Source organism: Sus scrofa, chromosome 4 (genome assembly GCF_054392235.1).
Source record: "Sus scrofa isolate SSC_HxYL_T2T_F1_AM1 chromosome 4, Sscrofa_HxYL_maternal_Yorkshire_Landrace_v2.0, whole genome shotgun sequence".
NCBI lineage: Eukaryota > Metazoa > Chordata > Mammalia > Artiodactyla > Suidae > Sus > Sus scrofa.
In genome coordinates this window covers 87,651,601-87,677,956 of record NC_139386.1, presented here as the reverse complement: position 1 = coordinate 87,677,956, position 26,356 = coordinate 87,651,601, and the positions used below count along the sequence as shown (strand labels likewise).

Genomic DNA, 26,356 nt, shown 5'->3' with positions numbered 1-26,356 from the left:
CCTTGAGTTGGTTCTAGAAAGCCTTTCCAGAGGGGGTTGAGAAAGCAGTACAAAGTACACAAAAGTCTAGGGGCAGGTGACACATCCCTGACTTCCCAATCTTGCTTGGGTTAAGTCAGGCTCCCATTCAGCCCCATGATATCTTGACCAGAGTGGCTATGGAGGCTGAGAAGACCATTTATTCCAGTTCTGTCCTCAAAACTGAGGAGAGCTGTGGGAATTCTGGAGAGGCCCAAACTGTGGTCTAATGGGGCAGAAGCTCTTTTGAGACTCCTTGGAGGAAAAGAATGTGTTAAATTCCTCACACCAAAAAGGGAGCCACCCACTTTGAAAACAGGAACAAAGAAACTCCTTCCTCTCCCTCCTCATCCTAGAGGGCTGTGGGCTCCCCATGGGGTCTACAAGCCCTTGTCCTGGCACAGATGCTATAAGGGAAACAGGATATAGAAGAAAGAGGTGGAAACAGGCTAGCATTCCCCAAGGGGCACTCCTGGCAGTGATGGCTCTGGTTTTTCAGGGGGAAATGAAATGCATTTCACCGTATTTCATCAAATGAAAATCTGAAAAAATTACATGAACTTAGGTAAACCTATAATGTCAGTTATCACATATATCAACTGCTTCTGTTTTAAGGCATGAATTGCATTTTAACCAACATTCAGAAACAAGATTCTAGAATGATTATATGGTTGGTACACAAGGATGATATTACCAAGAAGCAGATACTCATTCCCCTACAAGAAAATAATAGGACCTCAAACACTACTGTTGGACTAGCTAAGGAACTCATGGTTGCTGAATGGTACCAGGCCCGCCCCATCATGGATGCACCTAGCCCTTCAGGAGCAGTGGCAGCAGCCTTCCTAACGACCTCTGCAAGCGGCTGAGATGGAAAGGGCAAAAAGGGCCTGCTCTGCATCACCTCTAATTCTGTGTCTCTTTTCTTTCTACCAGGCATGAGGAATACTTTTAGGAACTCCCCATCTCCTCTGTGATTTAAAATGTTAATTATCTTTTTTTTCCTCACTATAAAAGCAGTACATCTTTATTTTTAAACATTTGTGGATTAAACAAAAATTTTTTTTTTTTTTTTTTGCTTTTTAGGGCTGCACCCGTGGCATATGGAGGTTCCCAGGCTAGGAGTCGAATCAGAACTGTAGCCGCTAGCCTACACCACAGCTACAGCAATGAAGGATCCAAGCCACGTCTGTGACCTACACCACAGCTCATGGCAATGCTGGATCCTTAACCATGAGCAAGGCCAAGGATGGAAACTGCATCTTCATGGATGCTATTCGGATTTGTTAACTGCTGAGCTATGATGGGAACTCTGAAATGAAAATATTTTAAGTAAATTATAAATTATTTTAAAAACGTATTCATAATGCCACTACCCAGAAATAACTAGTGTTAATATTTGATGGATATCCGCAAGTTTTTAAATGAGTATGTACTTTTGTTATTGTTGTTATTCTTTTTTTTTTAGGGCCACACTCTCGGCATATGGAGGTTCCCAGGCTAGGGGTCTGATCAGAGCTGTAGCCACGGGCCTACGCCAGAGCCACAGCAACTCGGGATCCCAGCATCGTCTGCGACCTACACCACAGCTCACTGCAATGCCAGATCCTTAACCCATTGAGCACACCTGCGTCCTGGTGGTTGCTAGTTGGGTTCATTAACCACTGAGCCAGGAAGAGAACTCCTGTGCAGGTTTTATTTTTAATTCATTGTTGTTCCAAACCTAAGATCTTACTATTTGTAATTGTGTGTCTTTCTTTTGTAACATATTATCATGAACATGTCTTTATAAACAAAAACAATTTTGATCTTGAAAACAATACACACGTTGTCTTCTATTCATCCAGTAACATCCAGAGCAAGACCGAATCAGTACACAACAGAGGGGTAGTAATATCCACTGGTGTAAATAAAGGCGTCCTCCTCAAAAGCAATTCTTTTCACAATCTAGATCTCAGATTCTATGACTTCTATGACCTCATGCCTCTCAAAACCTAAAACAAGTGAAAACATTTTATTAAAAAATGAAAGATCTGAGGCAAAATTCATTCCTGATGATTAGGAGATTGTGAAATTCAGGGGGAGGCATGAGATAAGCCTCTGAAAAAGGATCCCTGAGGGAAACCACATAGAAATGTTATTAGTAAAAAGTAGCTGAAGTCATTGAGGCTATTGGACTGGAGTCTGGAAAAAAAAATGCAAATGTTAAATCTGACCCAAGTTTCTATGCAGATCAGCACACGGCTCGCAGGGGTCAAAGCAAACTTACTCAGGGGACAATGATGGTGGCCTGTGAATCAGTTCCTGCCTAACCCCACAGGCAGCGAATAAGGCTCAGCACACAGTCCTGAGGCCCGTCATGTGGAAGGAGTATGCAAGAATTTTCTTTCTTTTTTTTGTTTTGTTTTGCTTTGTTTGCCACACCCTTGGCATGGGAAAGTTCCTGGGCTAGAGACTAAACCTGAGCCACAGCAGTCACACCCCCAAATCTTAACCACTAGGCCACCTGGGAACTCCAGGAAGTTTCTTTTGAAAGGCAGACACATGTGATTAAATTGTATTCTCAGTTCTAAGGGCTGACCATTCCAAGTCAGAGCCAAGTCTGCACTGCTTAAGCCTCAAATGGGTCAGAATTCAGTGGCAAATATTAGTTATAAAATAAGCACCAATCCCTCACCGTCAGTGATTTTAAAAGCCATTCACAATTTCAAGGCATCAACCATGACATCCTAGGGTTATTCTAATCCCCAAACGGACCTAGTCATTTCTCATTTCATCTCTGCTCTTCCACGCATCCGACCCCAAGTCAAAATTGTTATATGCAATAGTACTTTTAACATACTACCATTTTCAAAAGCTTTGGGAAATCAGATGTGGGAAATTGCAAAACAATAACAACAAAAACCTTGAGAGTGGATGTGGGCAAAGGGAGAAAGTTCTCCAGCCTTGGTGAGGGAGTGAAGAGGAGCCCCCTAGGGGCAGGGTACAGCTCAGCCCAGCCGGGGCAGAGGGAGACCTCTAGAAGGTACAGTCTCAAGGCAGAGGGCAAAACCTAGATTGCTCAGGTCTCCCTCCTTCCTCACCCTCCTAAAGCCATTTTCAAACTTCAAAAGAGTGGGTTGGTTAAAAGCAAAATCCAGCTCTCAAACTTAGCTCAGTAGGAGGAAGAAAAGTGGCCTCAGACAGGGAGAGGGTGACAATAAACAATTTACCTATCATAAAAGCAAATGGAAAGCTTAGGCAGAGTTGTCTACCCTAGACACATCCTCCTACTCCAGGGAGCAACCGAGATCTGGAATGTCTCCACATGTCCAGTTTGGGTTATAGAAAGGTTTTCCAGCTTTTGCACTTTGTTTCAAAGTGTTTTCACTCGTATGTCCCCTGTCACACTCAAAAAGGGAGTGAGCTCTGATGCTGGCCTATCATTCAGTGGCATCCCTAATGTCTGCCCACTGGTGTTGATAGGGATGAAATAGACACAGGTATTTTCAGAAGTCTCAATAAAGGACCACGGGTAACTTAGGGGACATTGGGAGATCGCTGTAAATAAATAAATTGCTCAAAAAAGACGTAGGCACAAGACAGCTTTGCTTCGTTAGTGGAGTCTTGCGAATTGCCTTGTGTCATTGGGTGGGGGATGGGATGAGGCCTGCATTCATATTCAGACCAAGGGCAAGAGTTTGAGGACCACCCTTCTGCAGATTTGAATACACACCTTACCAGATACTAAGGAGCTACCACTCCCAGAAAGGAAGAGGCGGGTTTTTCCAACCCCCACTCCTCTTGGATGATAAAACTGTAGCCCACCAGATCCTCGGGGCAGAGCTTCCGTGCCTGCCAGTGCATCTCTCGCAAATGTCCTATCTTAATAAATCTATTTCTTGCCTATCACTTTGTCTCTCGCTGAATTCCTTCTGCACGGAGACATGAAGAACCTGAACCTCAGCGAGTCCAGACACAGGGTGAGTGATTCTAACGTAAAATCTTGGATTCAAGTACCAATCTGGGTTTAGGCTGGGTTGGAGTCCCCCGCACAAGGGTTCAAGCCCCAATCTGTGTTCTGGTTCAGGCAGTTAATACTATCAGTTTCAGTGTCAGGAGGAAGGAAGGAAGCAGGAGAAGAGCAGAGAGGCTGGTGCAAATGGGGAGCTCTCAGTCAAAAGGTGAGGGGGCAAAAACACGACCTGGATCCTCAGAGAACAGACTGAGCAGGCTATGGAGCAATGCATGCCAGTGACCCTGAATTCAAAGTAACCTAAGGATAGAAGAGGGTTTGAGAAATGAGAATCCAAGTAGGTAGGGGCAGGGAGGGAAGAGGGAGTGCAGGCAGAAAGCAGATAATACTAGCTGAAGACCCCAGGCAGAGAGACCTTACATGTGGGAGACCCTACACTTTTGATCACTGGGAGTGGGGCCTTAGGCCGGGCTTAAGGGTGTAGGTAGTGTCACTGGGTCCAAGCTTATTGCTTGCTACAGGACAGGCCAGTAAATTGAGAGACAGTTGTTGGGACAAGGAATAGCGATTTTATTCATCAGAAGGGGAAGATGGTGGACCAGTGTCCCAAAAAATAACCTTTCCCCGGGGATTGGATGCTAGTTTTTCAAATAGAACGAAGAGGGGGAGGTGAAGAGGTTAAAGTAAAAAAGAAGGCGCTAAATTGTTGCAAATATTTCCTGGTTCTGGCCAGGAGCGGATGTGTTAATTTCGTCTTTCCTGCACCCATTCACAGGTGAGCGGGTTCAGGATTTTTTCTGTGAATTTACAGGTATTTTAGCGTAACCCTCCGGCATGGGAGGCAGAGCTCCCAGAGATGGGCCGTTATGTGTATTGTAAGCCATAGGAAACATCCGTTTAGTGTTTTATTGTACCAAAAACAATAAAAACGAAGGTTAAAGTAAAAAATAAATAAACGGATCCAAGATGAAGTCTGACTTGTTCTTCCCCATTAACGGTAGGGGATGGAGGTGAGGTGGTGCCAGAGCAAAGGATCTGCCCACTGCCACTGCCTTTATCACTCCTCCAGCTGCTCAGGCATCGAACTCTGCCCCCTCCTTCCCCAGCACTTGCCAAGACCCTCCCCATTCAGCCCACCTCCCAAGACCACGGTCCTGTTCCTGTGTGGTCCTAAGAGATCTACTTAAGGTCTCTGGGCCTCCCTGTGAAATGAGGATAACAGGAGTACATAAGGGACACGTTGTGAAGAATAAGCAATTCAATACATGCAAAGCGCTTAAAAGGGTGCACCACCCCAAAATGAACCTTCGAAAAAAGTTAGCTGTTAATACTCTCCCTTTGAGAATTCTTGCGGCCCATCATTCCCTCCAAAGGATAAGGTGAACCCTCTCCATATGCCGCCCGCTCCTCCACAGCCGTTCCCGCCCCACCCACCCGCGAGCGTTGTCCCCCGGCCGCGCAGGTGACAGGGATGGGGAGGCGGATGGGGCACGCGGCCGAGAGCACTGAGGGTGGTCTGAGAACGGAGGGTGGCGGGAGCCCTCCTCAAGGAGCGAAACAGGCGGCGTGAAGACAATGGGCACTGGCGCCAGCGGCGTCCGGTAAGTCCGAGGGGCCCTGCATGCGCCCTCCTAGCCCAGCTCCCAGCGCCCGGCCGCCAAAGCACTCCAGGAGCCATCCGGGCGGCTTCCCCGATAGTGTGCGGATGGCCGCAGGCCGAGGTGCAGAGCCTCGGCTGCGGGTGATACGGCTGGTCCCGCTGGGCAAAACGCGCGTCCCTTCGGGTCGCTTTCCGGGTGGCGAGAAGGGTTTCGGACCCCAGGCCTGGAGAGCGAGAGAAAGGTCGCCGACCTGGTTCAGCCAGGCAGCGCGGCCAGAGGCGGGGCAAGGCTGAAGGGAGGCGCCGGGAGCGCGTTTGCCGAGAGCGGCTCGTTGGTCTAGGGGTATGATTCTCGCTTCGGGTGCGAGAGGTCCCGGGTTCAAATCCCGGACGAGCCCAGGCTCTTTTTCTCCTTAAAAACCAACCAGCTTTTTCCCACACAGCCTATTTAGAGGCTGAAATGAAACTGTTCTCGAGCACGAATCTCTCCGTAGTTTTAAGTAAAGGATCCACTGAGAGCAATGCCTATAACATGTGGTATTTGTACATCCTAGAAGAAGGCAAGAAAATGCTCGTACCATTTAAAACACGTATACTTGGGAAAGAGACACGCCTCGTGCGGACTCCTTGGGCGCCCCTCGAAGACTCCGAACGGGAGGGGGGCGCCGTGGACTAGCGCGACCCAGGTGATGGGGCGCGCTGTCCTCCTCCCGCGGTGGCCTACACCCTGCTCTGCAGGTCGACGTGCGTAGGCGAACTCAAGTTTATTTTTACTTATTTATTTGTTTGTTTATTTTTACTGATTTTTATTTTTTCCATTATAGCTGGAGAGCGCAAGTTTAAACACGATCGGAACTCAGTTACTAACACACGCGCTGACTCTGGAACTGGCCGGGGTTGGGGACAGCGTTTGCAGAGTATTAACATTGTTAGCAAACTTTCTACGTGTTCATGTTACGTCTTTTAATTGCATTTGAACGTAAAATGTGCTCTAAGTCTCAGTTTTGTGTTTTTCACCGACATGCATTTATTGCGTTTATGGATCTGTGGTAAAATTAACTTTAGAATTACAATTAATTCACGAAAAGAAATAAATGAGGGCTCGTCCGGGATTTGAACCCGGGACCTCTCGCACCCTAAGCGAGAATCATACCCCTAGACCAACGAGCCGCGATGATGCTCTATTTCCGCCATCACAAAGGAAGGTGGAATTACTTAGGTCCGCGCCCCCAAGTGGTTGCCTGTGTAATGAGTTTATATCTTTCAGCTGTTTTCGATTTTCTTTTCCCTTTTGATCTTTGAAAATCAGTAACACAAAAGAAAATAACCGTGTCACTTCCGGTGTGATATTTATAATTCTATTTATATTCATAGCTCATAAGTTGCAGTGAGTGTGTGGCAATATCCCTGTGGAAGGCGGATTTCAGACTCTCTCCCTACACTCAGAAAGGGGTGCAAGGACATTCTGGATGTTGCGCTTTCCAGTAATAGCAAAATTGTCGGTTTCTTGCCTACACCTTTTACTCTAGTGTTCAAAGCACCACTTTTCCAGCTTTGAGAATTCCCATCTCTGTATTTTTCCTCAAACTGTTTTCACCTAGAAAATCTCTCTCGCTCTCTTTTTTCCATAAATCCCAAACTCTAACCTTCCCTCCCCAAATCCCTTAACATTTAAAACCAATTGTATGCAGTATATAATTGGGTTGTAGTCTTGTCTCCTCTAATCATAACTTACTGGCGGACAAGACATCAACAGCAGCACTGAATACTAATTGACAACCAGTTGGTGCCTGGTTGTCCCCATATCTTCAAGGCATAGCTTATTTATTTAAAATTTTTAAATACTTAGCATTGAGGCTTTTGCTAGCAAAGCTAGTGCTCAGTGAATAATTGCTGAATGACTGCAATTCATTTCAAATCCCTTAAACATACAAATTTTGGTACTTGGACGATCAGTAATTGCGCATTGTCACTCTAGCAATTAACTAACCAGATAGGAAACAAGGAGACAGGGTGACTATCCTAAACAGATCTCTTTTAAAATTTGATTCCCTACACCATTCATTCATCAGTTTATTCATTCATTTGATGGCTATTCATTCAACAAACATTTAGAAGCACTATGTGCCACACTCTAAGTTGTTTTTATGGCTTGACAGCAGTAAATTATAGTTCTGGAGCTCTACCATTCAGTCACTACCCTTCTTTGTTTTATTTGAAACTGTCCTAACTTGAGTTCTCAGTCCTTCTTAGGGCCCAGGGTAGGGTGGATAAAAATACACTTTAAAAATGTTTGTTAGTTCTAGATGCCTGCACAGATTATTCATCAGAACGTAACTGGAAAACAAATGGCCCTGGACATTTAAAAATTTTCTGTTTCTCTAGAGAAAGGGGAAACTACAAAATAACTTCCTTAGGTAAAATAATGTAACCACTTTAGATTTCTGAAAACCTCCATGGCTTTTCATAAGAGGTCTGTCTCTATGCTCACTTTCCCCACTGGAATTTACCGCAGTTATCATTTTATGGTTTCTTCTTTCTTCCTCCTCCTTCTCTCTAGTCATTGAAAGTATTCATTTTTTCCACTGCCGGTGCCACCAGAATATCTCATTTGCTCTCCCAACAATGATACAGGAAGACTGAGGGTAACAAAACTTAGGCTCTCCATTGCCCAACTCAGAGTGAGAAATGCCTCTATCATGGTAGGAGGATTGTCTGCGATGCCTCTTCCGAGGCACTTCCTTCCCTCATAGGTGAAGCAGAAGTAGTACTTAGGTGGTTGCAGGGCACAGGGAGATTGAGAACCTTGAGGAGTATTTTATCCCCGCCACAGGAAATGAAGCAGCCTGGTGACATACCTTCTCCTATACAATGAGCCATAAAGACCCCATCACTCATATTCCCCAATTTGGTGCCTCTGTGCCCAGGGACCCCAGAGACACTAGAACTCTATCAGATTTTCAAAAATGTCCTAGCAAAAATGCCACACTTTTCCTGGACGAAGATATTTTCTCTGTAGAAATGTTCAAGAAACTAATTTAGCTCCAGGTAAATCTTTCTCAGCATGGCCTGGGATTCATCTTGGACTCGATCTGGTAGTCATTCAATCTCAGTGTTCCTGAAATGGCTTGTTATCACCACCTGCAGATCACACAGCATTCCAATTTTCCCCTGGCCACAGATCTTAAAAGACAAGGCAGGAGAGAATGCCAGGAGAGTACAGGAGATGGAAGAGAATTCTACCACAATCACAAAGATGTTTGAAATTTTGGTTCCTGTCATTCTCTTCTAACTTCTCCCATTAATTCCAGGTCTAGAAGATTCTCCCCATATATATTTGCCAAAACTAGCTGCTCCTGGGTGCCTCTTACCTGGTCTCTACTGAGAGAAAATTTAAAGCCTTGAGATGTTCGCAAGGCAACCCCGCTCCTCACTAGTGCGTTTATTGTCCATTGTCCATCTCACGAAGCAGGAAGTCTGTGAGGCTGATGGATCTGCACATAGATCCTACTTAGCTGATGGATAATCATTATCAGAGAGGACTCTGCACGTGATTTTCCTTCTTATTGACTCTGTGGGGAAAATTCTCCCTAAGGAGACCATTCCTTTCCAAGGCAGCAGCCCATCAAAACGGACCTTCCCACCTGATTGTGATTCATTTGATTCTGGTTGTATTGTCTGGACTGAGTGAGCTAGAAATAGCTTCCAGGGAGGTATCTGAAGAAGAGGAGGTTTGTTGAGTAAGACCCTCAGGCTCACAGTAGTGGCTGAAATCCAGAGGGTTTTTTGTTTGTTTGTTTTCCATTTTCTATCTCTACAGAAGGATCAGAAACTACAATGTGGAGATCCTGTTGTGACTCAGTGGTTAATGAATCCGACTAGGAACCATGAGGTTGTGGGTTTGATCCCCGGCCTCACTCAGTGGATTAAGGATCTGGCGTTGCCGTGAGCTATGGTGTAGGTCACAGACACGGCTTGGATCTGGCGTTGCTGTGGCTGTGGTGTCAGCCGGCAGCTCCAGCTCCAATTAGACCCCTAGCCTGGGAACCTCCATATGCCACGGGTGCAGGCCTAGAAAAGGCAAAAAGGCAAAAAAAAAAAAAAAAAAAAAAAGAAAGAAACCACAATGTAAGGACTATGCTAAAGCAAAGTGGCATTTTTTTTCCTTTGTAACTTATCTAGATTAACTTAATAAACCATTCATGTGTTCATTCAACAAATATTTTATTAATAATGGTCTGATATTGTTTAGTGTGGTAACACTTTGCCACCATGGCAGGCCTTCAACTTCACATTAGCCCTTCTCTTCTTCCCTGGGCTCCAGGCCTAGGTATCCAACTGCCTTCTGATTGACCATCTGGGTCTTCTCAGCACCTGAAGCTGTGTTCAGGGCCCTGCTTATTAGCTTTCCTCCCAGACCAGGTTCTCTTTCTGGGTTTTTAGTCTTGGTTAACTGCCAGCATCATTCTCCACTCTGGCTAGAAAGTGGAGGTCACATCTGTCTTTGCTTAAACTTCCCATCCAATTTATACCCAGTCTTGTCATTCTGAATGGTTTTTCCAATAGTCCGCTCCATCATCACTATCAATAACTTATTTTGTACTCTCCTCACTCTTGCCTTGTCTGTTGCAGGGGTCACCCTTTTAATACATGGGTCTGAATTTGTCACCTCCCTGTCATCACTACACACTGCCTACAGAATAAAGACAATCCAAGGCTCTTTAAAATATAACCACAGCCTGCTTTTCCAGTGTTCTCTCCTACCCTAAAACCCCTGAAGTCCCAAATCACACAAGCTTAATCCACTATTCCTTTACACCTAGTACTTCTTTCTTGTGTCTGAGTTGACTTTTCCTGTTTCCCTCTGGTGAAACTTTATTCACCCATTAAAATCCACCTCAAATGCTACATCCTCTGTGCATCTTTTCCAGACACCTCATGGGCCAGTGGTTCTCAGAAGAGAGAATATGTGTGTTGAGATACATCACAGTCAGTGGAGAAGCTTTTCACATTACATGTGTTTTTGAGAACCTCATTGTCCCTGCTGGCCTTAGGTCTCTCCTTTATTTGATCTCATAGAGCATGAAAAAAAATCTCATTACGTACTTGCTTGCTACACTGACTAGTAGACTGTGCTTCTTCAGAGTAAAGTCTAGGTATTGTACATCTACAGCACATAGTAGTTGCTCACTTAATGCACTTTTTTTTTTCTTTTTGTCCTTTGAGGGCCTCATATGGAGGTTCCCAGGCTAGGGGTCAAATCGGAGCTACAGCTGCAGGCTTACACCACAGCCACAGCCACAGCCACATGAGATCCAAGCCATGTCTGCAACCTATACCACTGCTCACTGCAACGCAGAATCCTTAACCTACTAAGTGAGGCCAGGGATCAAACCTGAGTCCTCGTGGATGCTAATCAGATTCATTTCTGCTGAGCCACGATGGGAACTTCCTTAATGCACTTGTATATTAGTATTCTTTCCAACCTATGGCATTCCAGAAACACTTCATAAGGTCATGCTGAGTGAGAAATAGATTGAAATGGTCCCTCTCTCTCTTTGTAGTTTTCAGTTTTCTCTCACTAGTGCTAAAGTAATTATTATGAGTTTGTGGTACTGCAAGGCTAGCAGGCTAAAACAGCAACAAATCAGGAGAGGTGTTACTAAGATTGACTTTAGACAAAATCCTGAAATGAGAGGCTGCATTTAGGTCCTCTCACCACGCTCTTCCCCCACTCTCTCCTAACTGCCTAGTACTTGTTTTCCTCACTCACACTATTGGCCTCCTATCTGGGTTTTTCCTTTTCTTCCTTCACCATCATCTTTCTTGTGCTCTTGTCTCATTTCTCTCTTTCATGGGCTACTCTCAGAAGGACCCTTCCAAACACTTTATTTACTGGGCAACCAATAAGTTGCAGACATTGTCCTGGGCCAAGATAACCAAGTGGAGCCGGCTCAGGCAAGGCACTTCCGAGTCAGGGTGGAGAACTAACCAATTTTTTATTGATAAATTAAGGGACATTTTGTTGATAAAAGCAAAACAAACAAACCCCCCATTCATTTGTGCTCTAGGTTGCAGGAAAGTGTTCTCAGTTCCTGACCCTTCTTAAACCAAAAGGAGGGCCTCCTAAGAAGGGAGTCAGACAAGATGGAGACTTCTTTTTAAGCTAGTAGATTTTTCAAATTGCAACACATAAATTATCTGGTCCAGGCAAAGGACACGCCTCGGGAAGCAGGGCAAGCGGGGAAACGAGTTCTATCTGGAAGTCTGAATCAGAAGTCTCTCCCCATTGCACCCTAATCCTTCTTTTCTTTTTCTTTTTCTTTTTTTAATTTAGTAAATGAACTGCTTCTTTAGGTGAGGCTCAGAGAAACGGAGAAGAGCTGAAACAGGCGAGGACAGATAATGAGATCTGGGGGGTTGGACCCTTAGAGAGGCAGAGGAGAAAGGCAGGCGGCAGCCACGCAGGCAGGCAAAGGGCTTGGCGGCGGTTCCCTCGGACAGCCGGGGACCTCCAGCGCCTGGATAAGGAGCCAGGGTGGGACTGAGGGGGGCGGGGCTACACCTGGGGGAGGGGTGATGGACAGTAAGTGCCTTCCAATCCCGTCCTTCAAAGGGCGCGGGGCAGGCCAATGAGCAGGCAGCTGGAGCCGAGGCCGCGGCGGAGGGCTGGCTGGCTGCGCCTGGGGCCGCGAGCGGGGAGCGCGGCGTGGAGGTGCCAGCGGACGCGGGTGGCGGCGAGTCAGGCTCCTTCAGCCCCGAGCAGAGCTAACCACAGTGGGGACCGGGGCCCGGGGGTGCGGCGGCTGCGGCTGCAGCGAGAGGACGATGGCAGCGCCCGCCGGGGCCAGGGCACTGATTGCAGCCCCAGACCGCGGGCGCTGGCTGTGGTCGGTGCTGGTGGCGGCGCTCGGACTCCGTGAGTGTTGCGGTGGCGGCGGGGGCTTGGGGCAGGGTGGCGGGCCCTGAGCTTGAGGGGCGCTGAGGTGGGGAGGGGGCGCGGCCTACGCGCTCTGGGGCTGGGGGAACCGAGCCGGCGGGCGGGGACCGCGGGCCCCGCTACGGGCAGAGGAGGCGCGGAGCTTCTTTCTTCTTCCTCGGTCCCTGCGTGAGGAGGAAGGGGGAAAAACTCCCTACCTTGCTCACTCCTGGGGGAATCTGTCTGGAGAGCAGGCCCGACGGGCGGCTGCATCGCACCCTCGCTGATTCGCCCACCTTCTCCGCATGGTGACTTTGGGTCGCCTGGGCCCGCCTGGAATTCCGGTTCAGGAACCCGGGCTTCTGGCGTTCTCCACCTTTGGGAGGTGGCGGAAGGTTGCAGGTTTTTCATTTGTAGGGCCTTTGTTGTTTGTTCCTCTGTTTTAAGCAATTTTTTTTTTTTTTTTAACCTCGTAAAGTACCCATTTTTAAGCCTCTGAGATAGAAGAGTCCCGGAGCTTAATTTGGCTTATCTCTGGGGTCTGCAGAGCACCAAGAAGAAATTTACATTACTTTTGGGTGAGAATGCAGAGTTGGAAATACCACTGGAATGACCTGGTTTAAGAGTTCGGGCAAATCCATAATCATTCGAGACATCGTCACCATTTTTTGACAAGACATAGGACATTAAAAGGCACATTTTTCTTTTATCCAAAAAAAAAAATCCTTTTTTTCCTTGCTAGATTTCGTGAGTGAGGCATAAGGTAAACCTGAGACTGGACTGATTGAATTGGATGAGTTCTTTTAGGGATATCCGCAGTCCCCCATAGGCGTTTGTGTGTGTGTTGTTCAAAGCAGAGTACTTGTTGCTGTCTGAGAATGTGGTTAAGTAATGGTTATAAAGAGGGCCAACTCCTAAGAACCCATGGAGACTTGTTCATTTCTTTTGTTTTGCAAAATGTCAGTTGCCTCACAGTATCTGAACATGAGTATACTCAGTAATTAGTTTCATGGAAAAGTCCTTAATGTAATCTTTGGAAAATATCTTTTTTTTTTTTTTTTTTAATGGCTGCACCCACAGCATATGGAAGTTCCCGGGGCAGGGACTGAATCCCAGCTGCAGCTGAGGTTGCATCTGGGGCAATGCTGGATCCTTTAACCCACTGCACCTGCGGGGGGATGGTACCTGTGCCTCCAGACACCAGGGCAGCTGCAGTTGATTCTTAATCCACTGCACCAGGTAGGAAATGCCAGGAAAAATAACATTTAATGAATGGTTCCATGAACTATAAAGTCTAATTGTAAAAGTCCCCCACCCTGTGGAGATTGATAGGTGAAGATGTACTTTGTACATATAAGACAAAATTCATTATGTATAAATGTCTCTTCTGAGGTTTGTTTTTTTTGTTTGTTTTGTTTAAATAAAAGGGATTTCCCATTGAGGCTCAGTGGAAACGAATCTGACTAGCATCCAAGAGTATTCAGGTTTGATCCCTGGCCTCAATCAGTGAGTGGGTTAAGGATCCAGCATTGCTGTGGTGTGTACACTGCAGCCAAAAAAAAAGAGAGAGAGAGATTGTTGGAATAACATCTGCACACACCTTGGACATACTTAGCCTTTCAGTAATGAAAGATGAATGCTAATATGTGAAAGTCTGCAGCTAATGTTATTGGTTAATTTTAGAAAACTATTGAATGTTTCTTCTTGCCAGGTTATCTTTTCTTGTTCTGGATACTGTACATAACAGTTCGTGTTTTATAGACTGTCTTCTTGAGTTTGACCCAGATACAGTTATTTAGCAAACATTAAGCAGTTTTTAAGTATTAAGCACCAGAGGTATTCTATTAAGGACAGTCCCTGGCCTCACATAATTTACACATGTGGGAGAACCAATGAGATGAGCAATTGAAGTCTTTCCTTAATGGTTTGCTGTGAAAGTACTAAGGGGAGTCATCATCTCAGTTTAGGCTGCTAGAAAAAGGGATGCCTAAGCCAAGTAGGCATTGGGGGAGGAAACAGGATATGCAGAGTCATGCATGAACCTGTTAGTAGGTCATTGTGATGGGAGGTTGGAGAGTATAGGAGAGATGGTAGGGGTTGAGGCAGGAAAGCCAGTCAGAGGCACTAACTCACAAGATTTTGCTTTTTTTTTTTTTTTTTTTTGGTCTTTTTAGGGCTGTACCCATGGCATATGGAAGTTCCTAGGCTAGGGGTCCAGTTGAAGCTGTAACAGCCTACACCACAGCCACACAGCGCTGGATCCTTAACCTGCTGAGCGAGGCCAGGGGTCAAACCCATATCCTCATGGATACTATTTGGGTTCATTACCACTGAGCTACGACAGGAACTCCTTGTTTGCCATTCTTGGGGCCAGATTTGATCCTGAGGGCTGTGGGAGCCTGTGAAGGATTTCTCTGTCTATTGAGATGTGAAGGGTAGGTTAGAATGGTATAAGGCTTAAGAAACCAGAGTGTTATAATAATCCAGAGGATGAAGACCTGAATTAAAGGTGTGGGATATGAAGAGAGGACATAACCAAGAGCTCAGTAGAAAGTAAATTTGATAAGACCTGGAAATCAATTTGATGTGGACTTGAAAGAGAGGAGTTGGGGCTACAGTTTGGGGCTTGGGTAGCCAGGCATATTTTTGGAAAGTGGGGCTTTTCGATGATGAAAAATATGGGATGAGGAAATAGGAGTGTTCATAGAAGAGGATGATGGAGTTCCTTTTGGATATGTTGAGTTTAAGATACTACTGAGGCATCTCCATAGGAGTGGGTAGAAAACAGTTGGGTGGATGGTTCTAAAGGTGAGGAGAAAGTTCTGGTAGGAGCTAGAGATTTGGGAGGCTTTATGTGGATAGCAGTTAAAGCAGTGGATTGCTTGGATGAGGTCACCAAGTGAGTGTATTGAAGGAAAAGCAGAAGACCAAGGACAGAGTCCTCCAGTATACGGAACCTGAGAAGGAGGCTCATTGAATTTGAAAAGAACCAGAAGAGTGTGGTGTCCTGGAAGCCAAGAGAGAATGAAGTTTTTAAGAAAGAAGCAATGGTCAACAGTGTCAGATAAAAGAGTGAATACGTCACTGAATTTGGCAATTGGAATGTCTTTGGTAACCCTTAGGCAGGAATGAACACATAATATATGAAGTTTAAGTCTCAGCAATTTGCAGCACCCATTTCAGTCAGTGGTGCCACCATCCATGTAATTGCTCAACCCAGAAACCTAGGGTCCATCCTTGATTCCTCCCTGCCCTTCAATCCCCACATCCAGTCCATTCTCCCATCTCCAAAATACATCTGGAACTCAACCAGAGCTGTTTCCTTTTCATCAATGAGGCCTTAGTGTAATGTCACTTCCTCAGAGAGACAGTTTCCAGCCACATTATCCACAGGGGTCCCCTGTTATCATTTCTTGGCTCTCTATTTATGTCTTTATTGTCATTTCTCACTATTTGGTGGTTTTTCTCTTTTTTTCCCTCCACTAGAATCCAGGACAGAAATCATTTGTCTTGTTGATAGAAGTATCTCTAGTGCTTAGTGTAGTGTATATAGTAGATAATAATCGTATCAAATGGCAGTGAGGTGTAGGCCTGTCTTGATAACAGTTTGTTCGTACTTTGTGACACGTAGTTGGAATGTAGCCTGGTGCACAGTAGGTATCCAATAAATGTTGAAAGAAGAGGAGTTCCCATTGTGGCTCAGTGGTTAACAAATCCAACTAGGAACCATGAGGTTGTGGGTTCGATCCCTGGCCTTGCTCAGTGGGTTAAGGATCCGGCGTTGTTGTGAGCTGTGGTGTAGGTTGCAGACGTGGCTCGGATCCCGTGTTGCTGTGGCTCTGGCGTAGGCCGGTGGCTACAGCTCCGATTCAACCCCTAGCCTGGGAACCTCCATATGCCGCGGGAACGGCCCTAGAAATGGCAAAAAGACAAAAAAAAAAAGTTGAAAGACGAAGTATTTTTTCCAAGTGTGGTTTTATGCATTATCTGATAATTTTCACTCTTTAAGTACTGTTTCGTATTTATTCAGAAATGTATGGAATGAATTAACATTCTTTGACCCCTTTAAAACAGTACAGGTTTGGAATTAGTATTTAAATTACTTTTATCCTGTGTGTTGTAGCATCTAAGTGTTTTATCAATGAAATGTTTTTTTTGTTTTTTTTTTGACCAAATTTAGGCTTGAGACACTACCCCTGTAGTTGAAAGGCCACAAATCTCATTATCAATTCCCTCAGCCTTTTACTTATTTACTAGTTCATATAATAAAACAAAAATTTCATCTTTTTTAATATTCTTTTAAAAATATTTTTATTTAATATTTCTAATATTTTACCCTAACTCCAGGGTATTCACTAGGATCAGAAGCTGCCAAAAGAAGAAATAAAGACAAATATTAAGTGAAAGAGGGGTATATGTGAAAAGTGCATAAAGTGCAAATTTGTATTTTCACAATGTCTTTATTCACTTACTGAACTAAATGGAGACCTCCTGGGTGCCAGGTGCTGTTTCAGGTACCTTGGATGCAGCAGGAAGCCTAGTTCTAGGTGACAGACTTTTCAAGTAAGTAGTGAATACCCAAAGACAGATTAAATTCCAGACAGTCACCACATTGAAAATACTCACCTATTATGAAAGTTTACAGTAAAAATAAAAGAGAGAAAGTTATTGGCATTACAAAATAGATGTTTCTTAAAGTAAAAGGATATATTGTGGGATTTCATTAATGGTTGATCTCTCCTACTGAGCTTTTAAAAATGATTTAATTGGGAAAAACATGATATACATAGTTTGGTGGAAATGTTGCTGCCTCCCCTCTGTCTAGTAAATGCTGGTCTGCATGCTAAATATTTTTCACATTCCTTTCTATCACCACTGAGGCTGATTTACTGTAGTCACAATCACATTTCTCCTGGATGATTCGAATCCTCTAACTGGAGCTCAGTTGTGTTTTTATTTATTTATTTTTTTGTCTTAGAAAGGACCCCACCCGCTGCATATGGAGGTTCCCAGGCTAGGGGTCCAATCAGAGCCATAGCCGCCAGCCTATGCCAGGGCCACCGCAACGTTGGGATCTGAGCCAAGTGTGGTGTGGTTAAGGATCCAGGGTTGCCGACCTACACCACAGCTTGCGGCAGCCCTGGATCCTTAACCCACTCAGCGAGGCCAGGGATCGAACCCACAACCTCATGGTCCCTATTGGATTCGTTAACCACTGAGCCACGACGGAAACTCCATCAGTTGTGTTTTTATTGAAGTATCATTTATCTGAGAATTTGGATTTTCTGTGTAGGACATGTACCTAAACCTGGGGAAGATTTTAATGAGACTAAGACTATTGGTATCATGTTATTTATTTATTTATTTATACAACATTGGATCCTTAACCCACTGTGCCACAAGAGGACTCCGATGTCATTTTGAAAAGAGAACAAATGGTTTGCTTTGGCTTGGAATTCATTATCAACTAGTTTGATCTTTAGTCTTCATCAAAGGAAATTTAATTATTAGAAAAACTAGAAACATCAATTGGGGTCTCAAGTGTCATATGTCTCTGGGTCTTGGTGTCTAAGGCTGGTGAGATATGAAGCCTTTGTATATCATGAGTGATGTTTCTTCCTTTTCTCCTCTTACTTTGCCAAGTGGTTGACCTTAGCAATGTGCTTGAGTCCAGACCTATGTCCTTGGAATTTTGGCTGTTAGGACAGAGGTCAGTTGGCTTTGTGACCATTTAAAGAACCTAAATTGAGAAGTCCGTAATTACTTCCTGGGACCTTTATATCTTTGCTCTTAAACCTCCTCATTTCTTTTTGGATGCATGTGGCCTTAAACCTCTTCTTTTTTTTTTTTTTTTTTTTTTTTTTGCATTTTAGGGCTGCACTTGCGGCATATGGGGGTTCCAAGGCTACAGGTTGAGTCAGAGCTACAGCTGCCAGCCTACACCACAGCCACAACAATTCAGGATTCTGAACCCACTGAGCAAGGCCAGGGATCAAACCCAAAACCTCCTGGTTCCTAGTTGGATTCGTTTTGGCTGCACCACGATGGGAACTCCTTCAGTATCTCTGAATGCATGTGGCTGCTGTAATTTTTTTATTCACTTATAATTTCCCTTTGGTCCCATTAGGTGTTTATCCAGGAACAGAAGGATGATTTCATTGATAAATTCTCCTTCGTTGATTTATTCTTTTTTCTTTTTTTCCTTCTAAACTCAGGGTCTCTATAAGAAGTTTGATCCTTTGTAATACCTCTGATATACTGTCAGACTTGTGTCATGATGAATAGTTTTTTAACAACTGTGATGCGTTTTACCCATTTTTTAGGTTTGACTGGTTGGGGTTAGAAATGCAGTATGTCTTTGCTGAGCCTGAGTTATTTATTATAGTAGCTAAGATTGCCCTATAGAATGAAATCCTTAACTTGAGCTTGCTAGTACTGTGCTCTGTAACCAACTGAATAAATATTGCTGAATTTGCAATGAACATTTTCTATACTGAGACCGATATTCTTTGCTGGGATCTGAGGTGTTTGTTATATGCAATTTAAAACCATTTAAACAATGCCTTTTTTCCCCCACTGCTTTTTAGGGCCGCACTCATGGCATATGGAGGTTCCCAGGATGAGTCAGAGCTACAGCTGCCAGCCTATGCCAGAGCCACAACAAGGCCAGATCCGAGCCACATCTGCAACCTATACTACAGCTCATGGCAATGCTGGATCCTTAACCCACTGAGAGAGAACATGGATTGAACTCACAACCTCATGGTTCCTAGTCGGATTCCTTTCCACTGAGCCACAACGGGAACTCCTTAAACAATGCCTTTATCAAAATTAAGGAATTCATCCTTTTCTCTACAAACTTTAAAGAATACATTAGAGTTTTGTAAATTTAACATAATCATGTACTTCTTCCAGATAACACTTGAAAAGATGAAGGTGCTAAATCGTAGACTAAGCTTCAATGAGAACTTATACAACCCTGTGCCAGACAGTTTCTTACAGTTATGTCCAGGTTGTAATTGCTGTCTACCTTCCTCTGAAAGGTGTCACTAGGAAACGTAACTAAAGGACTCAGGTTCCTAAGAGAAAAATGTGTTAAGACGTAAATATTTGAAACCTCCTAAATGGCTAAGAAGGGCAAAGAGAAAGTGAGTGGGTAGTAGGGAGAAATTTTTAATTACCCCATTATCTATCTAGAGATAGATACAGATTTCATATATATATAATACATACATTATATATATATTTTTTCCTCTTTTCAGTGAGGTATAACTTAGAAGTTTGAACAAAAAACTGGGTTCATGTTATTTCTTTTGTTCTACCCTCATTTATTGAGTGCTTACCATGTGCCAAAACCTTTGCTAAGCAATCATATACATTATCTCATCTATTCTTCACAACTCTGGATGATAATTATTTTATTACTTTTACAGATGAGAAAATGAATCCTCATCTGTACATTGGGCAACTTGTGCAGAATTACAAAGCTAATATATGGTAGGGTTGGGACTCAAACCTCAAAGGATATGTTTGCAGCTACTCTGCGTTATTATAGAATTTCTCTTCCAAAGTCTCTTACCAGTTTTTTGGAGGCTTCCAGGATGTTTTGAATGTTTGCAGAGAGCCCTTTAACTGTCCCAGGCATCCACCAGTTTCTTCCTCTCTGTGGTCATGGTTGTGCCAAGAACCCGATGCTTTGATGCTGCTGACTCTGCTCTAGAGGAATGAAGCTGCCATGTTGAAACCATCCTCACTAATGATGAAGAATCATGTTTACTGCTCCTCAGAGATTTTTTTTTTTTTTTTTTTTTGTCTTTTTAGAGCAGCACCCATGGCATATGGAGGTTCCCAGACTAGGGGTTGAATTGGAGCTGTAGCTGCCAGCCTACACCAGAGCCACAGCAACATGGGATCTGAGCCGCATCTGTGACCTACACCACAGCTCAGAGCAATGCCGGATCCTTACACTAAGTGAGGCCAGGGTTTGAATCTGTCTCCTTATTAGTACTAGGTAGGATCGTTAACTGCTGAGCCATGACAGGAACTCTAAGGATTTTTTTTTTTTTTTTTTTTTTTAGTTGAAATATAGTTGACTTACAATATTGTGTTCACTTCAGGTGTCCCAGGGTTTTTTTTTTTTGTTTTTTTTTTTTTTTTGTCTTTTTTGTTGTTGTTGTTGTTGTTGTTGTTGCTATTTCTTGGGCCGCTCCCGCGGCATATGGAGGTTCCCAGGCTAGGGGTCGAATCGGAGCTGCAGCCACCGGCCTACGCCAGAGCCACAGCAACGCGGGATCCGAGCCGCGTCTGCAACCTACACCACAGCTCACGGCAACGCCGGATCATTAACCCACTGAGCAAGGGCAGGGACCGAACCCGCAACCTTATGGTTCCTAGTCGGATTCGTTAACCACTGCGCCATGACGGGAACTCCCCCAGGGGTTTTTTAATGGTGTGGTTCTTGTAGGTTCTCACTTTAACACCCCTCCCTCTGGCTAGGACCTAGCATGAATCCATTTAATTGTCTGACACCAAACGAGGTTCAGAAAGGCTCCTTGCCCCCTCATCCAGAGGCACTACATGTGGACCAAGCCACTGAGCCTTCCTTCTTCCCTTGGGCTGAGTTTCTCCCTGGAGGCTGTGCACATCCTTCTGCAGTTAGACTCCTGGCAGGCCTGCCCTTCAGGATGTCCAAACAGGCTCAGGGTTTTCCAACCAGAAGCTCCTCACCAGTGCCTTTCCTTGGTTCTTCCACCTCATTGGCAGAGGTTCTGTAGCCCTGCTGCCTTGCTGCCTGCCTCCAGCAGGAGTTCCAGTCCTTGTCTCCTAACTAGTAGGGACTTTCAGTCTTGATCACTTTCAGCTGTTTGGAGTTTAATTTTTTTTCCCCAGTGACTGTAAGTGTAGAAGATCCTCAGTAAGGCTTGCTGATGTGTACACACTAGAAAAATTAGAGAATATTTTAATAGTAAGCAGAGGTGATAGGAATTTGTATATGGATTTAGAACAAAGAATGCTGAGGGGCAGTTTCTCATTCTTATTTCAAATTATAGGTCCACAAACTCTTATAAGCAACTTTGGAATTTCCAGAGCTTTGAAAACTGAAAGTTTTTTCCTAAGTTTGATACAAACTGTTTTAGCTGCAAAATTCGACCTGAACTAATAAGAGACTATTTCCAATTGTGGTCCACTTGATAAGACTAATCATATGTTTCCCCACAGAAATACTTATGTGTTTGATTATGGGATGCTGCCTGAGACAAGCTGGGCCTGTAATATAGTATACACATTATATCAGTTTTCTAAAATCTGTAATCTCTTTTTAAAATTTTTAATTTTTTGTTTTTCTTGGTTTGTTTTCTTTTTCTTCTTCTTTTTTTTTTTTTTTGTCTTTTTTGTCTCTTTTTTTTTGCCATTTCTTGGGATGTTCCTGTGGCATATGGAGGTTCCCAGGCTAGGGGTCCAATCAGAGCCATAGCTGCTGGTCTACACCACAGCCACAGCAACGTAGGATCCGAGCCGCATCTGCAACCTACACCACAGCTCAAGGCAATGCTGGATCCTTAACCCACTGAGCAAGGCCAGGGATCAACCTGAAACCTCATGGTTCCTAGTCGGATTTGTTAACCACTGAGCCACGACAGGAACTCCTGTTTTCTTTTTTCTTTTTGGCTGTGCCCACGGCATGTGGAAGTTCCTGGACTATGGATCAAACCCCCGCCACAGCAGTGACCTGAGCCATTGCAGTGACAACACTGGATCCTTAACTTAACTATGCCACAAGGGAGCTCCTAAAATTTAGTTTTTAAAGTATAGTTAATGTACAAACCATGTTAGTTTCAAGTATACAGCACAATGACTCAGATTCTCACATTTGTGTATGTATACACACACACACACACACACGTTGTTTTTCAGATCCTTTTTCCTTACAGGTTATTACAAAATATTGAGTATAATTCTCTGTACTATGCAGAAGGCTTTTATTGTTGAAAAATTCTACCTTCTGAATCACATTTAATACATAAAGCTAATGGCTTGCCATTTACACACCGTCTTTCAAATTCCTTTGGACCTGGCCTCCCCTTTATTCAAGGAATTCAGAGTCTGTAAACTGGCTCAAATCTGGGACTTGATTGAGGAGATATGACTTTCTATTGTTATGATTCAAGTTAGACTTTTTTGCTCACATGACCTAGAACTTCTCTGCTTATACAGATCCAATAAGAATTTAGTGGACTTAGCATCTCTGTCACTTCCAGGAACACTATAATTAACTAGCCAATATTGCAGGTCTCTGTGAGTTAGACTATTCTGAAAGCTGCTTTCCCTTTGCTCTCCACCCTGGTAACCATACTTGCCTCGCCTTTGGCAGTTAAGTGCTGCCATGTCCCACTGCCACTCCGGGACGCAGTTCCTTCCATACGTTTAGGAGCATCACATCAGTGTTAGTGGTTTTCCCTGTTAAGTTCCGGCCTACATAAAAGAGTGGTTCCAGGGCTCCTCAAGGATACTGGGGCACCTTTCACAAATTTATCTCTCGGAGTTCCCTGTGGCAGGGTGCGTTAAGGAGCCTGCATTGTCACTGCAGCTGCTCAGGCCACTGCTGTGGTGTGGGTTCGATCCCGGACTTCCACATGCTACGGATGTGAACAAACAGAAACAAAACGCCTCAAAACATTTATTTCTCACAGTTATGCCGAAAGGCATGTCTTCTGGATCTTCTAGGATGGATGATCTTTCTTAAATGACAAATCCACACTAACATCCCAGTCTCCTTGAGCCTTTGAGTCCCTTCCTCTGCATTAAACCAAGGCAGGTCTGGCATTTCAGGTTCATTTTCTGGGGTCTGCTTATGGTCCATGTTTTAGCCAAGGAACCAAAACAATCTGTTAGAGCCTTTCTAACTCCCTGAGTTGCAGCATTAAGTGCAGAAAATCTGTTTAATGGGCTCATATCCATCAGTTTGGCCTGATTCAACTTTATGTTCCTTCCACCATTATTCCACATGCTTAGTATCCATTCCACACGTATTCCCTGGATTTCTGTGTGTATAAATTAGAAAAATCAAGTAGTTCTTTTGGAGTGCAGTGTGTCTCCTCATGGGTCACACTTTGTACTGATAGAGGCCTTCTGTGATTTGAGTCTAGTGATAAATCCGAAAACAAAGAGGACTGGTGGCCAGGTTCTGAAGGCAGTCAGCAGCCTCTTTCCATGCAGCTGCCTCAGGGAGGTCATTAAGATTTCCTCAGGCAAAAGGGTTAATATCAGGCTGGGGTCTACTGGCCAAGAAGACTCATCGATATTTAGGGGTAAAATGCTTTATCAGGATCTTATTAGGGTCTTTCCACAGGGTCCTCATTCCTTCTCAGTCAATGTCCTCACTTTAATAATAGACACCCTGTGAAGGGTAGGATTCCCATTGCTTTGTAATTCAGCCACTCTCAGGATGAGTTTCTGGATTTGGTTTTCAGCAGTCTCAGCTCTGCGGCTGTAGGGGCTAAGGGCCCCTTTCAGGGTAGGTGTAGGTGTTTTCTGGTCATTTATGAGCACTTGAGCTGGGAATTCGATTCCCTGAGCTCATCCTTTTCTTTCTTCCCTTTGTCCAGTGACTTTAGGAGCAGTTAACCAATGTGATTATACTCATGAGTTGGACAGAAACGTTTAGAAGTATTATATACATTGTGTCCAGGACCTTGCCTTTTGGAGTATCCAGTGGTGGCATTTCCATGTCTCTGTTACCACATTGTGCCGTGGGCTATCATCGCTCTCTTTATTACTGGAAATAGAGTCGCTAGTGTTTTTAAATCTAATCAGTCTGAAGAGCTAATTCCAGAAATGCCAGAACCAATTCAGAAAACTCACCCTTAATTCTGTTCTAGACCCACTCTTGGTACCAAAATTCATATTAGTCAGAATTCTTGGAGAAACAGAACCAGCAGGATGGGTGGGTGGATGGATGGATGGATGGATAGATAGGTAATTTTAAGGAAATGGCACCCAATGGTGGAGGCTTGTTAAGTCTAAAATCTACCAGCAGGCTGAAAATTCAGGGAGGTAGTGTAGTTGGAGTCAAAGGCAGTCTGCTGGTAGCTTTCTTTCTCAGGGAGGTCAGTCTTTGTTCTTTTAAGACTTTCAACTGATTGGATGAGGCTCCCCTACATAAGGGAGGATAATCTGCTTTACTCAGAGTCTGCCAGTTTCAATGGTAATCTCATTCAAAAACACACCTTTGTAGAAACATACACAGTAATCAGTAATCTTCGATCAAAGATTATTGACCCAGCTGGTGGCCCAATCCAGTTGACACTTAAACACCATACCAGTAATGCAAGTTATGAAAGATAAGCCATAAGGGAAAAATCCCAAATTGTTGATTTCCTCTGATGGTAAATTGTTGTATGCCTTGCTCTGTTTTAGCTTTTCCTGGTCATATCTCAGGTCAGTGCAATCTGACTTCTGCCTCCTCTCACCCATTTGATCCTTTGATAAAGTCACTCGATGTTGCTAAATCAGGCGTCCTATTTCAGTGCTTTCCTTTCTGGATTTTTTTGCTTCCTCAACATTGTTGACCATTCTGATCTCTTCCCTGTCTGCTCCAAGCATCCCCCCTCTGCCTGTACCCCAACACTGATTTTCCTTAGGTTCTGCTCTCAGCTCTCTGCTAGTTTCATCATGTGCTCATCTTTGCTGATCTCATCCATAACGGGAATTCCTCAGGTCTTTAGCTTGATTCATATGTTCTGCCCTTATCCTCTGCCATTCTCTTCCTTGCATTATTGCTTGTTTGCAACATTTCTGTTTGATTTTTCTGTATAGTATGTTTACTCTCTCTCCTGATTACCCATCTCCTTATTTATTTAGCTGGTGATCCTTATTTAGTCTTCCCATTTTCAACTTCAAATTCACCTGGCAGATATTCCGAGGCAAGGCCAAGTGCCCTGTCTCTAAGTTTCTATTCTATCACTTTATCTAAAATTATCTTTCTGGAGTTCCCGTCGTGGCACAGTGATTAACGAATCTGACTAGGAACCATGAGGTTACGGGTTCCATCCCTGCCCTTGCTCAGTGGGTTAAGGATCTGGCATTGCCATGAGCTGTGATGTGGCTCACAGACGTGGCTCAGATCCCAAGTTGCTGTGGCTCTGGCGTAGGCTGGCGGCTACAGCTCCAATTAGACCCCTAGCCTGGGAACCTCCATATGCCAAGGGAGTGGCCCAAGAAATGGCAAAAAGACAAATAAATAAATAAAAATAAAATAATCTTTCTTTCTTTTCTTCTTTTTTTTTTTTTTTTTTCTCCCTGTCTTTTTAGGTCCACGTCTAAGGCACATGGAAGTCCCCTGGCTAGGGGTTGAATTGGAGCTTTAGCTGCCGGCCTACACCATAGCCACAGCCATACCACATCCAAGCTGTGTCTGCAGCCTATACCACAGCTCACTGCAACACCAGATCCTTAACCTTGTGAGCGAGGCCAGGGACTGAACTCAACGTCCTCATGGATACCAGTTGTGTTTGTTGCCACTGAGTCACAACAGGAACTCCTAAAATTATCTTTTTATATGAGTGTTTCTCTGAATGCAGGACTGTGCCTTATTCATCTTTAGGTTTCCAATACTTAGCATAATACTTGGAATGTAGTGTTTAGCCGGTACTAGGTGAACTGTTGAGCTGAACTTCATTTAGGAACTATAAATATTAGAGGAGAGAGTGAGTGAAAATAGGGATGCAGGTCCTTCCCAAACTGAGAATCTCAAGATCCAGGGAGCAGTCAACTTTGTAGTTCAGACATTGGATTTGACAGTGATATGGCTCGGGGGGAAACTGTCTAACCAAGCTCTCAAAAGCATTGTATCAGTAAGAGCATT

General features: G+C 44.1%; 1 protein-coding gene and 2 non-coding genes across 8 annotated transcripts in view; 2 read left to right on the top strand and 1 right to left on the bottom strand.

Annotated features, from left to right (window-relative positions):
• The first annotated feature begins 5,411 nt into the window (after positions 1-5,411).
• Positions 5,412-26,356, top strand: part of MPZL1 (myelin protein zero like 1) — an 83,361-nt gene continuing 62,416 nt past the window's right edge. For 4 of the 6 annotated variants that reach the window (XM_085022512.1, XM_085022510.1, XM_013996806.3 and 1 more), the window contains exon 1: positions 12,241-12,492. In XM_085022512.1, coding sequence (XP_084878638.1) covers positions 12,402-12,492 — 91 coding nt within the window. In that variant the 5' untranslated portion in view covers positions 12,241-12,401. Of the gene's footprint in view, positions 5,575-12,240; positions 12,493-26,356 lie in introns of those variants that run through there. The other 2 variants (XM_085022513.1, XM_085022509.1) reach the window with 1 other exon arrangement.
• TRNAP-CGG (transfer RNA proline (anticodon CGG)) lies at positions 5,900-5,971 on the top strand. The gene has a single exon. It is a non-coding gene; the product is annotated as a tRNA-Pro (tRNA).
• Positions 6,672-6,743, bottom strand: TRNAP-AGG (transfer RNA proline (anticodon AGG)). The gene has a single exon. It is a non-coding gene; the product is annotated as a tRNA-Pro (tRNA).